General features: G+C 36.2%; 1 protein-coding gene across 1 annotated transcript; it reads left to right on the forward strand.

Moving 5' to 3' along the window:
* The first annotated feature begins 6,758 nt into the window (after window positions 1-6,758).
* On the forward strand, window positions 6,759-8,657 carry pou4f1 (POU class 4 homeobox 1). The gene is made up of 2 exons (XM_053499171.1): window positions 6,759-7,203; window positions 7,504-8,657. The coding sequence occupies exons 1-2, from the start codon at window positions 7,081-7,083 to the stop codon at window positions 8,548-8,550; spliced, it is 1,170 nt and encodes a 389-aa protein (XP_053355146.1). The 5' UTR covers window positions 6,759-7,080; the 3' UTR covers window positions 8,551-8,657.
* Window positions 8,658-14,002: the final 5,345 nt, after the last annotated feature.

The raw sequence follows: 14,002 nt of genomic DNA on the forward strand, positions 1-14,002 counted from the left end.
AGTCTCATTTCAGCGCTAGATGGTTCAGGTTCTTTTTAGATTGTAATCAAAATTACTGCATTAATTTTTTCCATGAAGTTGATTATCTGGAACACAAGTACGATGTTATACAAGACCAAATATATAATCCAACAACTTAAATTTCTCATTATAAATCTCATTATACATCTGAGCAATTAATGGCCTTGATTAAGGAGTTCAACAGGGAAAATTTGATGGTTCAATGCGTTACAGATCGGAAGATCAGCGGTTCGAGCCCCAGCTCCGCCAGGTTGCCGCTGTTGGGCCCTTGAGCAAGGCCCTTAACCCTGTCTGCTTCAGGGGTGCTGTAAAAATGGCTGACCCTGCACTCTGACTCCTGCCTACCAACAAGAAGCTGGGATATGCAAAGAATTAAGCATTTCACTGCATATCGTACTGTGTATGACTGTAAATGTGACAAATAAAAAAAAATATTTTAAATTTGAACCTTCCAAATTCATAGTTCATCAGTCCACTGAGCTACCCCTGACCTCTGAACTTTGGCAATTTACAGCATTTGGCAGACGCCCTTATCCAAAGCAACTTTTTTTTTGTCTCATTATACATTTGAGCAGTTGAGGGTTAAGGGCTTTGCTCAAAGGCCCAACAGTGACAACTTGGTGATGCTGGGGATTGAAACTGGGACCTTCCAATCAGTTGTCTAATGTCTTAACTACTGAGCGACCCTGGTTCTAAAGCATCACCATTGCATAAAGTTGAAAAAAAAAAAACTGCTAGTTTACATTCGTTTTAAATTGAGGAATTCAATTACATTGGGTACATGCAATTAAACACGAGCAATATCATTACAGGGAATTAAACCAACATCCTTCTGCCTGCTAAACTGAACAGGAATCTACTGTATGTGGTTTTTAGGAACAGATCTCTATGATTTTAAGGACTGAGCTTGACTTGAACATGTTCTGCCATTTTGTAACACTAAGACAAATGTTATATTATGAATAAAAAAGTTCTTGGCTGAGCGGTGCTTTCTAAACCCGCTTCGTGAGATGTGATCAGATGTCAGCTAAACAAAGTGATCTAATATCCAGTGCTGCAGCAGATTGTTCATAGCCCTGTTTATTTTCTGAACATGTTCGTATTTAATAAAAAAGTCTGACAGGGGGATGAGTAGAAAACAAGCTAAATCATACAATATTAGAACTTGAGGCTAATGGAGGGAAAGAAACATACACTGTATTTCTACGTTTCTGACTTAAATTCTTAGGATGCATGGACTTAATATAATGCGGACGCCATTTTAGATTGATATACAGTATAATATACGTTTCACTGTTTGGTTTGTATTCTTTAGATTTCCAATGTGTATATTTTAGTTGTGTGTGTTGTGTAATTCCTGTGATATACGGATGTGAGAATTGGACATTTATTGCTCAGCATGAGCGCGTCTGATTGTATAGCGGCAAACTATTCATAAACATGTACGCATTCAGCCCTAGACTCTTTGCTACATTTCGTAGTTTTACAATCTGGGCATAAAAAACACTTCGTAAAAAAGCACCTGTTCATTCTTTTAATTATCAAATGATAATAACTTCAGCATAATACATAAAATCATGCAAATGCAGAACAAGAGCTTTGACAATATGATGTCAGTAACTTTGACCATGGAATGGTTGCTAATGCAAGACACTATTGAATATTGAGTATTTTAACAGAAAGGCTACAGTAAATCAAATAAGCACCCTTTACAACCATGCTGATCTCAGAATTCAAACTATGTTGAACCATGAGGCAGATGGGCTGTGGCTGTGGCAGCAGAAGACCACATTGCTTTTCAGAGTGAAAGAACAAAAAATCTGAGGCTAAAATGGGCACCGTTTCAAGGAAGGCATTAATCAGAGAAACAATCAGAATCCTAAGGGTGATGGCTAGAGTGAGACTCACGGTATAGATGGGAGAAGCTCTTTACAGGACAACCAAAGGAAAATATAGAACTCTGTTTTGCAAAAAAGTGTATAAATGTGACAATGTTATTCCTGGAGTAATAAGATAAAAATTTGTGCTGTCAATTGATTAAAAAAATCAATCCAATTAATTACAATCATAGACAGTGATTAATTACTATCAATCACATTTTTAAAAAATACTCAGATTTACTTGTATTATAAACGTACAATGTTAGAATAAAGAAATGCATGACAAACTGGTTAGAGGAAACAGATTATGCAGTTTTATAATATCTCAAACATTAACATTTAACAAAGGTTAAATTAAAATAACTCCTTGCAAAACGATCATATTGTGAGCCTTATCTGCTCCTATAGTGGTGACCATGTCCGTTATCTCCTTTTTAACTTTTTTTTTTCCAAGTTTACTAGCACATGCATTGGCAAAATATCTTTCTTCTGTGCAGTTGCCATTTGTCATTGTTAAATGTGCTGCTAGACCGAGGGAGTTATGGTCTAGCAAGTCTGATCCATGGAGGTCCCACCCTGCATCCCACATCACCCAAAGGATCCACTGCCAACCCCACAGCACAGCCCTAGAGCCCCTGCGGAATCATGCCCTGAAGGACCTGAATCACCCTGGTGGCACAGGGGGAACCCCAAAACTTGGAGGTCTTAATGTAAATGGGTTTAATGTACACAAGTTTAAAATAAAATAAAATGAAAACAAAATCATAAACCACTGGCTGAATGAGAGAACTACAGTATGCATGTACACTTATTGTTATTGCTGTTGTTTCAGGGGTCGCCACAGCAGACCATCCAATCCATAAACTACTTGGCACAGGTTTTACCCTGGATGCCCTTCCTGACACAACCCCTCTCTTCTATCGGGTCTTGAGACCGGATCTAAAGATGCCCTGCATTCAGAGGCAGGTTAGGGCATTGGTTGAATATTGAACTCAAGCTTTCCTCGTGGCAGGCAAAAAGGTACAAATGCCCACAAGGCATGTATACTTCTACTCAGAGAATCTGAAAACAGGGTGAGCTAGAATTATAGACTAACGATATAATAAAATAAAACCTCCGACAAAAGTATGTTATACATTTTAAAGTATGTACGATTGAAAGGAAAATAATGATGATAAAGTATAAAATAGCCACTTGATCAGCTGTGATGCCACGTTTAACCCCCAGTTAGAAGTCGATCACTTGCTCTGTGCCCAATGACCACTAAAGTCCATATCATTTACAAACAGCATCAGCTTCAAAAAACAAAAAGACTGAACTTTAAACGTGAACTGAAAATTAAGATGCAAAGAAGGAAAACTAATGTAAACTTAAAACATCAATTGAGAACAGATCCAAAATACCTGTTTAGTAAAAAGCTGATTTTTAAATATTTTTATTTTTGGTTTTCTTATACTTAATGTGTTTCATGTTTAATGTTTCAGGTCTAGCTTCTAATGGACATGATGCATTTACATATTTTATTTTTACGTTTTTTTTTTTTTTTTTGCTTTGTGTTTAAGTTAACGCAGGTATCCACTGATGCCACAGATTTTGGAGAAAATCTGCAACAGGATTTGCAGAACCGAGTACTCAGGAGCCCTAACTGGACTGCCATTAAAGGGCCTGGACTTGAATGTTTATATTTTTTTCAGAAGATAGATTAAGAAAAAAGAATAAGGAAAATATGGAATAGCTGTGGTTCTTGAGGGTTGATAATCACTGCTTTTAAGCAAATGAATTCAAATTAATTGATGCTTTATTTCACAAACACACCACTGTCAGTCTATTAAAATTTCATGTAATAATTGAAGGTTGGTGAAATATACATGATATGGTTACATTTGCATAATAAATCAAGCTGGAAAATGATGGCGACCATGCAGGCTTTTGGCAGAAGCTCTTAAAAGCAGGGAAACCAGTGTACCATGACCGATTATGTCAATGTTATTCACTTCAGTAGCTGTTACTACCACTGAACTCCTGTAGGTAGGACTCCGTGATAAAATAGACTCCTGAATAAAAATAATCAATATAAACCAGTTTAGCTTACAAATCTGTGAATATTCATTACATGTAAACAAAAATTAACAAACATTTGGAAATGGGGAAAATAAATGAGAATTTAGAGATTTGGATAAAAATGTGAAGATGATAAATCATATGATGGTTTTGCTGTTAGCCTACATTAATAAGATTTAAGTTTTTTATGCAATAATGTTACTTTACCTGTAGTAGAACCCTAAATAAAAAATTTACAAGTAAATTATAGATTATTAGGAAAAATAGATTACAGGAATAGATAAATAGATACATTGTCTTAAAGCAGCTTCACAAAAATAAAAAACAGTAACAAAAAAAAGAAGAAAATTTTTGGAAGTGTGTATGTGTGAGAAAAATGTTGCTAGGTAATAATGAGATGAATGAATAAATGATGAATGAAATGTCTCTGATGAGCAAGCCAAGGGTGACTGCGAAAGTGGCAAGGAAAACCCCCTGAGATGGCAATAGGAAGAAACCTTGAGAGGAACCAAGTGTTATGCAGCTGAAAGTTCAATATAACAGAAGTTCTTTAAATTAACATGAAGTCATTCAACAGTAAGATAAATAAGACAAATAAATGAGAACAATACGAGGAAGTTATTAAAGTGTATATATATATATATATATATATATATATATATATATATATATATATATATATATATATATGTGTGTGTGTGTGTATATAGGTGTCAACATTTACACACTGTAAAGGTAAAATATTAAAAGCTTATGTAGTTAGATTAACATTTATGAATAGAAACAGAAATGACAAGAAAATGACAAGAATATTATTTTGGGGGAGGGTGTGTATAAAGCCTAACCCTCATCAGTTTAAATGATATGTACAGTGTGTTATAATATCGGGTGACGTTATAGTTACATCTTTCTAACAGGTATAAGAATGATGGACTAAGATTTACGATAAAATATTTTTATTCCAAAACCTTGAACATAATTGTATGTGAAAAACACGATTGTTTGTGAAATGTTTGGCATTTTTGCACCTATAGCTAACCTTATCAGCTTTATGTTTACCTAATGTTAAATAATTCCTATCTTAGCCTATGTTTATGTCTGGTCTTAGTAACAATTTATTTTTACATACAACCTGTAGGAAAATTGTATGTTTAAACTTTAAAGTATAATGTGTGGTCAAACCCTCTAATTCAATGTTATTTTTTTGATGATTTATAATCTACATTCTAGACACTGGACAAAGCAAGACTAAAACTTACCTCTGCCGCAGAGAAGTTCATTTAGAGTTACCAGCCTCAGAAATCATCAATTAACAAACAGCACCTCAGATTAGACTGAAGTGAAGGCTTATGTTCTGTTATGAAGGCATTACAGATCATCTTTTTACCTCTTGTGTCTAGGTGTATTCTGTATTTTATGCCTGTTTTATAATAATAATAATAATAATAATAATAATAATAATAATAATAATCTGGGAACCTCTGTAATCCAACCAGGGGCTGTGGACGCCAACAGTGAAAATTTTAATTTATTGAATTTATTTCCAACATTTAAACACTACAGTCAATTGGGGAACTCCAATGAACATTGGAGTCTTAGTTTAGACTATGGGAGGGAACCTGAGTACCAACAAGAAGCCCACCAAGTGCAGGAAGAACATGCAGACTCTACGGACACAGACCCTCTATGCAGACACTATGCAAGACCCCCGGAATCAAACATGAACCCTGGAGGTGGGAGGCCACAGTGTAGCCTATATTTTATGCCTGCTCATAATAATAATAATAATAATAATAATAATAATAATAATAATAATAATAATAATAATCTTCAAGTGGTGGTTAAAGACCTGTCTGTTTCTTTGATTTATTGGGATAATCATTGTCACCCCAAACCAAACTAAATGCTAAATAGTTATAAAATAATAATAATAATAATAATAATAATCTATATATAATGTAATAATAATAGTCTAATATATAGTCCACCCATTTTTATTTTTTCTGTGTATATACTGTATCATTCTGAACTCATATACAGTATGTACATATGTATATCTTATCTGGTGTTTCTTAGATATTTGGGTTTCCCCCCCACACACAAATAAATAAATAAATAAATAAATAAATAAAAAGCTAGTTATTAACCAGTGTAAGGATCTAATCAATGATTGAAATTTCAAAGCATTTTTGTACATTGTTTGCTCTAGATAAGAGTGTCTGCTAAATGCAAAATGTAAATTATTCATATAAAAACTACAACAATAATATTAATAGTTATTATTATTATTATTATTATTATTATTATTATTATTATTATGTCCTCCTCCTCTCTGCTCTCGAATCTCCTATTATTATTATTATTATTATTATTATTATTATATCAGGTAAACCTATTTCGTTCAAAAATAAATATATCTAATTATAAATAATTTTACATGGTGCAAAATAATAAAAAAAATCGAGCAATAACTTTTTTTTTGCAACATTATATTTATGACGTCACACCTGAGAAATATGACATTCTATATTTATATTAATCCTGTCTTTTCTGCTCTCCCCCACTCCGCTGGTGTTTTACGGCTTGGGTGGCGCTCGTAACTCGTATTTACGGTAATTCCGACAGCGGTGGATTTAGCTCGGCAGCGCGCGCGGGCTTTGGTCATAGTCGTCTAGCCCCAGGCTGTGGCCGCTCAAAGTCTCGCGAGATCTTACTGCACGAGACTTGGAGAGAGGGGACTCAGGTGTAAGAGCGCAGCGCAGCGCGTGCAGGGAGACAGATAAGCGCCACCGAGACACTGCGCGGCATCTCCTCCTCCTCTCTGCTCTCAGATCTCCTAAACTTCACACCAGCGCGACCTGAGACTGCAACACACACACGCACGCACACACACACATACACACACGCACACACTCATACACGCATGCACACACACATAGACACGCACCGCAAAACCCTGGACCTGGAGCAGCATCGTCCACTTTATTTATTGATGTACTCTTAGGCTGCATTAGTTTCTACTTTAATTGTTATTCTTTTTTGTTGCGTTAGTTCTCTTCCTGTGCTGTGCACTTTATTTTTTTCGACGCTTTTGAAGAAAAAAAAATACAGAAACAAGATGATGTCCATGAACAGCAAACAGCCTCACTTCGCCATGCACCCGAGTTTACCAGAACACAAGTACACTACTTTACACTCAAGCTCGGAGGCGATCCGGAGAGCCTGCCTGCAAACTCCACAGGTAAATAAATACAAAGTCCTTGCTTTTTATTATCTGGAGAAAAAATATATATTTCAGTAAACTTCCTGTGTTTGTTCTTTGTGCATGCAACTAAATGCATAATTTTGCATGCACAAAGAACTAAATGCATTATGGTCCATGAGCAAAGAATTATGTTGCATGCACGAAGAACAAAATTTTGCATGTTGTATTTTATATTGTCTTTATTTATTTTATTTTGCATAAAGATAATTCAAGATTTTACTAATTATTTAATAAACATTAAACATTTCCTTTAACACTCTTCATTTCATGTTCCAGCTACAGAGCAACATCTTCGCCAGCCTGGATGAGACCCTGCTGGCCCGCGCAGAGGCCCTGGCGGCCGTGGACATGGCGGTGTCGCAGGGCAAAGCGCACCCGTTCAAGCCCGACGCCACGTACCACACGATGAACAGCGTGCCGTGCTCGTCCACGTCCACGGTGCCCATCGCGCCGCCGCATCACCCGCATCACCACCACCACCATCACCACCATCACCAGAACCTGGAGCCAGCGGACCTGATGGAGCACATCAGCTCACCCTCGCTCGCCCTGATGAGCAGCGCGCATGAGGCCGGCGGAGGCGCTGGAGGAGGCGGCGGCGGAGGTGGTGGTGGAGGCGGTGGAGGCGGCGGAGGCGCAGGACTCATCTCCACATCGGCGCATCCGCACTCACACATGCACGGCTTGAGCCATCTGTCGCATCAGGCAGCTATGAACATCAACTCCCCGCTCGGACACCACCACCACCCGCACCACCCACATCCGGGGCTTTTACCCTCCCACCCCGGCAGCGCTCAGGGCGCCTCCGGTCTCGTTCCCAACGGACTTCCGTCTCTGCCCGACTCGGATACGGACCCGCGCGAACTTGAGGCGTTCGCCGAGCGCTTTAAACAGCGGCGGATCAAACTCGGGGTCACCCAGGCGGACGTGGGCAGCGCCCTGGCCAACCTGAAAATCCCCGGCGTGGGCTCGCTCAGTCAGAGCACCATATGCAGGTTCGAGTCTCTAACGCTGTCACACAACAACATGATCGCGCTCAAGCCTATTCTGCAGGCCTGGCTGGAGGAGGCCGAGGGCGCGCAGCGCGAGAAAACTAACAAACCCGAGCTGTTCAACGGCGCGGAGAAGAAGCGCAAGCGCACGTCCATCGCCGCGCCCGAGAAGCGCTCTCTCGAGGCGTACTTCGCCGTTCAGCCGCGACCCTCCAGCGAGAAAATCGCTGCGATCGCCGAGAAACTGGACCTGAAAAAGAACGTGGTGCGCGTCTGGTTCTGTAACCAAAGACAAAAACAGAAACGGTTGAAATTTTCAGCGGCGCACTGATGATGATGATGACGAGGATGATGATGATGACATTGATGTTGATGGTGATGATGAGGAGAAGGACAATTTTTGGACCAAGGGATCTACACTGGTGTTTGTAGGTCTGCTCTGACCCGGTGGGGTTTTTCATGCTCAATCAGATTTATTACTTTATTATTGTGGATGAGACTTTCCGTGACCCTTCTCGCGACCTGAATTCATTTAGAATTATTATATTTAACATTTATTTATTTATTTATTTATTTATTTATTTATTTGATTATTTATTTAATTAATTATTTATTTATATATTTATTTTCCCACGATGCTGATTAAGTATGCAAACTCCAGGTAATCCAGAACACTTAATGCCTTTTCTCCTAAAACATCGCAAGAACACAGGTTTTCTTTTTTCTTTTATTTTGTTGCTGTTGTTTTTCTTTCATATATTTTCTTTTTTTTTTATCACACTTTGATGTGAAATGATGAAATAGCCATGGAAGGATTACCTCATACTGTAAACATGTCCTGCTTATCAGTTAATTGATTTAGTTAGATAGTTACATTTACAGAGATCATTTCTTTTGTTTGATTGTTCGTAATCGGGAACTTAAATAATTTCTGAAAATTTCTGAAAAAAGAGAAAAAAACAGAGCAAGGAAATATAATCTCTGTTTAATGGGTTGAGTCTGTAGTAAAGGTGGCAACCACCACTTTTTTTTTTTTTTTTCAAATATTGCACTGAAATATAGCATATAATTTCTTAAAATTATTATTATTATTATTATTATTATTGGACTTGGTTAGCTCTATTGAAATGCTTTTTGTATATAAACACTCAGATGACACTTGCTCTGCTCACTTTTGAGTCCGATTTTTACTCTTTTTCTTTTTTTTTCAAATCTATTGACTTTATTATTATTATTATTTTAATCTGTCACTGGTTTGATTTATTTTATTATGGCTCTTTAACCACATCGCATGTCTCAGACGATCACATTTCCATCCTGATGGAGCAGAATGAATGATAATAATAATAATAACTGGAAAAAAATCTATCTATATATAATTGTCTTTTTAAAATTGATTAATTAATTTATTTATGTTGAATTTGTACACTTTGGTTTGCAGTGCAAACATTCTATGCATTATTAAAGTAATCCCGACTGAAGCACTACCGCATTAGAGGACCTGCTGTTAGCCCTGTGGATGGTGTCACTGTTTAATGCCACACACACACACACACACACACTACTTGTTTTGTCGTGTTATAATTGTCCAGAAAAAAATAAGAGAAGAGAACGTTGTGTAAGTAGTGATTTATTCTGTGCACATGTTTACAAAAGGCGGCCAAGGTGAGTCGCGCGCGCTCCGCGTCATCCATCCACCCATCAATCCACCCATCCATCCAACCATCCATCAATCCATCCACCCATCCATCGCACCTTCTGTTCTGTAAAGCCAAATCCACTCTGCGAGCCCGTACACTTCTCAATAAATTAATGACCAATGAGAAACATGACTGATTATTATTATTATTATTATTATTATTATTATTATTATTATTATTATTATTATTATAAACATTGCTGTGTGTCCACCAGGTACAATCCTCTTAAAATTTTTCCTAGTGCATCAAACAAACTTTGTAATAGTACTAATCCTTATTAGAAATAGTTTAAAAGTAACAAATTATTTTAAACTATTAAAACCCGGATGCACATGTGCTCAAGTTGAATTTTTTTTTCGTCCAGTTGATGAAAACAATACAAAGGTGCACTTATTATTATTATTATTATTATTATTATTATTATTATTATTATTATTAAATGAACTTATGAACTCAAATCTCACTACTCTGCCATATAGCTTCACATTCGTATTCTTATTCTTTCTTGTAAGTTCCTTTGAATTATACAGGTAAATGTATATATTTAATAATATGAATAAATTTTATATTAAGGAGAACGGAAAAGGAGGAAATATTACATACATTTTCGACAAATTTTAAATAAAAAAAACACACAGGGAAACTTACAAATATTTCATATTACAAAGCACAAATCGTGCTGTATTGTAATTATATTTTTATACTTATTGATAAGGAGGGAATTAAGTGGTAGCTAAAGAGAAAAATATAACAATGCTATGTCCCATATCGGATCTTTATTATATCGCACAACTAAAACTACTACTACTACTATAATAATAATAATAATAATAATAATAAGCAAGCGTTAAACAGCTGTGCGTCGATTCTACTACCTTGTACATTAAATTGAACACCCCTGATCTACCGCTTTTCTATAAATAATTCATGCTCTGAGATTTGGAAATTAATAAAGCGAACACAAAGAGGCGCTAATTAAAAAGCTGAGTAATTATTATAATTATGATTACGCTCGGCCTAATGGGATGTTACAGCATGTCAGACAAAGTGGCATTAAAGAGGAGCGAATTAAAACACCTCGACCTCTCACTCAATACACTGATGTGCTGCTGTAGCTACATGCACTTCTTAATACTTACAATTCATGACAACTGAGAAAAAACGTGTTATTATTATTATTATTATTATTATTATTATTATTATTATTATTCGTTCAGAAACTGTATACCTTTTGTAAAAAGGTTAAAATATTTAGCTGTTTATTCCATTTAAGTTGATGTGTAAAACAGGAATAATCAGGGAGACATTGAACTAAAACAACTCGAATAACGCATATAACTGTATGATTCTAATTATATTATATTATAATATTTGGTTTGAGCGAGACATAAGGTTCGACGAAAATAATCCTCAAATCAATTCGGTCTGGGATTTAAAATTAAAATATTGATAAATCCACACATTCAAAACAGGTGTAATTATTCTCATCTGGCTGCTGGAAATGATACTCATTTTTTTTGTGGATGATGCTGATGTGAGTAAAAGCTTGGTTCACTTCCAGCATTTGGTTTTCTACAGCTTTGTGGCCGCCTTTAAGAAGGAAAAAAAAAAAAAGAAAATAAATGTTAAATGTAAGTGATGCAATATTAATCACGGGCGCTGATATAAAATGCAATATTTCAAGGAGCTGAAGGGCTTTTATTCCGAGCAGAGCAGCAGCGCCGGAGAGCAAAGAGAACGACAGGAAAAAGAAGAGAATAAGGGGGAAAAAAACTAAAGACGCGCTTATTGTTCGCGTTTGGCTTTCGGCGACCTGAAAAAGTCAGCTGCAGTGTGAGTAAGCATTTTTACTTTGATTTATCCGTATATATGATCGGAATTTTCCCGGTCTTGTGAAATCTAAACGAAACTGTTTAGTTTTTTTTTTTTAATTGGGTTTTAAATGTAGCGTTTATAAATGTACGTGACGCTTTGTAGCTATTTAGGTTGTGTTTCTTTGAACTGATCGAGAGTGATACATTGTATCAAAAGTTGAAAAGGCAAACATTGTACGGTCTACTGTAGCTACATTTAATATATTATTACATTATAAATGTTTATAAAGAAGTCCTTTTAATGTTATAGTTTGTTTTTGTGTTTATTTTTTGACAACGGAAATCTTTCTAAATCCGTTTTTATTATTATTATTATTATTATTATTATTATTATTTTCTCCGCGTTGCTTTTATCTCTGAACCCTGTTTTGCTTGCAGTGCAGTGTTTCAGTGTCTCCTTAGTTTGTGCATTATGGAGAGCTCCATATCCCACAGACAGCTCTGCTAGCTCTGCTGTCTGACTGCTTACTGTGTGCTCGGAGTGTGTGATGGCTGTAAAACCCCTCTGATTTGCCCCCCGATTTGCCCCTGGCCGGAGGGGAGCCCTCGGCTACCCCAGCTGCTCCACCAGCCATATGGAGCTATTCATCATAGAGCTATTAATCAGCAGATTTACATCAAACCCGATTCGGCAACAAGATAAACCTACATGAAGATCAAATCCAGATAATAATAATAATAATAATAATAATAATAATAATAATAATTTCTCATTGGTTTATCTTTTCTTTTAAAGAACTTTATTTCCCATAATGAATAAAAATTGTTTAACGCTTTCCATTAGAAAAAGATAATGGAAAAGGACACACAGAAAAAGGCACAGAAGAGCCTTCACTTCACCCTGAGTGATAAATCCACATTATATGAATATGCAAATCTGACCATTCATGTCACGCCCACTCCCCCCAATCCTATGGCCTATAACCCTCTCCTTCCTTTCCTGAGATGTTACACTGTGACCAATCTTTATACTGTAATAATCCCACTTAATACATTTACTTAAAATAATAAGACAAGAAAAAAAGGTTATGAACTTTTGACTGCTGTTTAGTTTGTTATATATGCAGAGCTACGAACAAATCTTTTGTGAAAATATGCCATCAATGTCATATTTAAATCGGAACATGGGGAAAGTCTTCATCGCTATCCACAACCACCTCCAGCATCATGGCTGTGAATGACTCATCCTCATCATCATCACCACCAGCCTCATCATTAACATTCTCATCATCAGCACACAAACCACCACGATCATCATTTTCCTAATTATCAAAATTCTTATCACATCAACCGCAACCATGTTAATTCATGATCATTGCCATCGTCATCATCATAGTCATTGTCATCATCATCATCATCATCAACATCAACATCATCATCACATTATCATTGTCATCATTATAATTTATATCCTTATTACTAACATTCTTATCATCGCCACCCTGTTATCATGTCACTACCACATTAAACACCACCATCACTATCATATTTGATTTCCTAATTATTTTTATTAAAATTTACATCAACCACAGTCATGATAATTTATTATCATCACTGTTGTCATCATCGTAATCATTGAGCAATTGTTGTTTCACCATCAAGCTGATCATTTTGATTTGTACATTTCCCAACACATTTCCAACCTGTTTTTTCTTTTTCAAACCTCCAAATTTTCTTTTTGATTCTGTAAATTTGCTCTGACCATTCTTGAAAGCACTATATGAAAAAACTCAATTTCATTATTATCAACATTCTCATTTATGTCACGTGCCTGCTTCATGCCTGCTACATCATCATCATCATTATCTATATCAGAATTGGTTTCATTCTCATCACCAACCCGTTGTCATGTCATTACCACATTAACCACCACCACCAACATCACCAATCCTAATCACTGACATTACAGTCATTACAGACATTACTCTCATTACCACTGCTCTTCTTATGATTATTAAAGTTGGCATCACCACCATCACTACTGTAGTTATTATCACCATCATATTAACTATCACCATGACTTTTACCAAAACCACAATACCCATCCTGACCTTATTATCACTTTTATACAGTAAGTCACTTTGAATAATGCCAAATGCCTAAATGTAAATAAAAAAAAAGAAAATAATCATAATAATAATTATTATCATTGCTCCCTGTCCCCTATACTCTCTCTGTCCCCTTATGAAGGACTCTGTGAAGGCTGGGG

This window comes from Clarias gariepinus, chromosome 6, assembly GCF_024256425.1.
Source record: "Clarias gariepinus isolate MV-2021 ecotype Netherlands chromosome 6, CGAR_prim_01v2, whole genome shotgun sequence".
Classification (NCBI taxonomy): Eukaryota; Metazoa; Chordata; class Actinopteri; order Siluriformes; family Clariidae; genus Clarias; species Clarias gariepinus.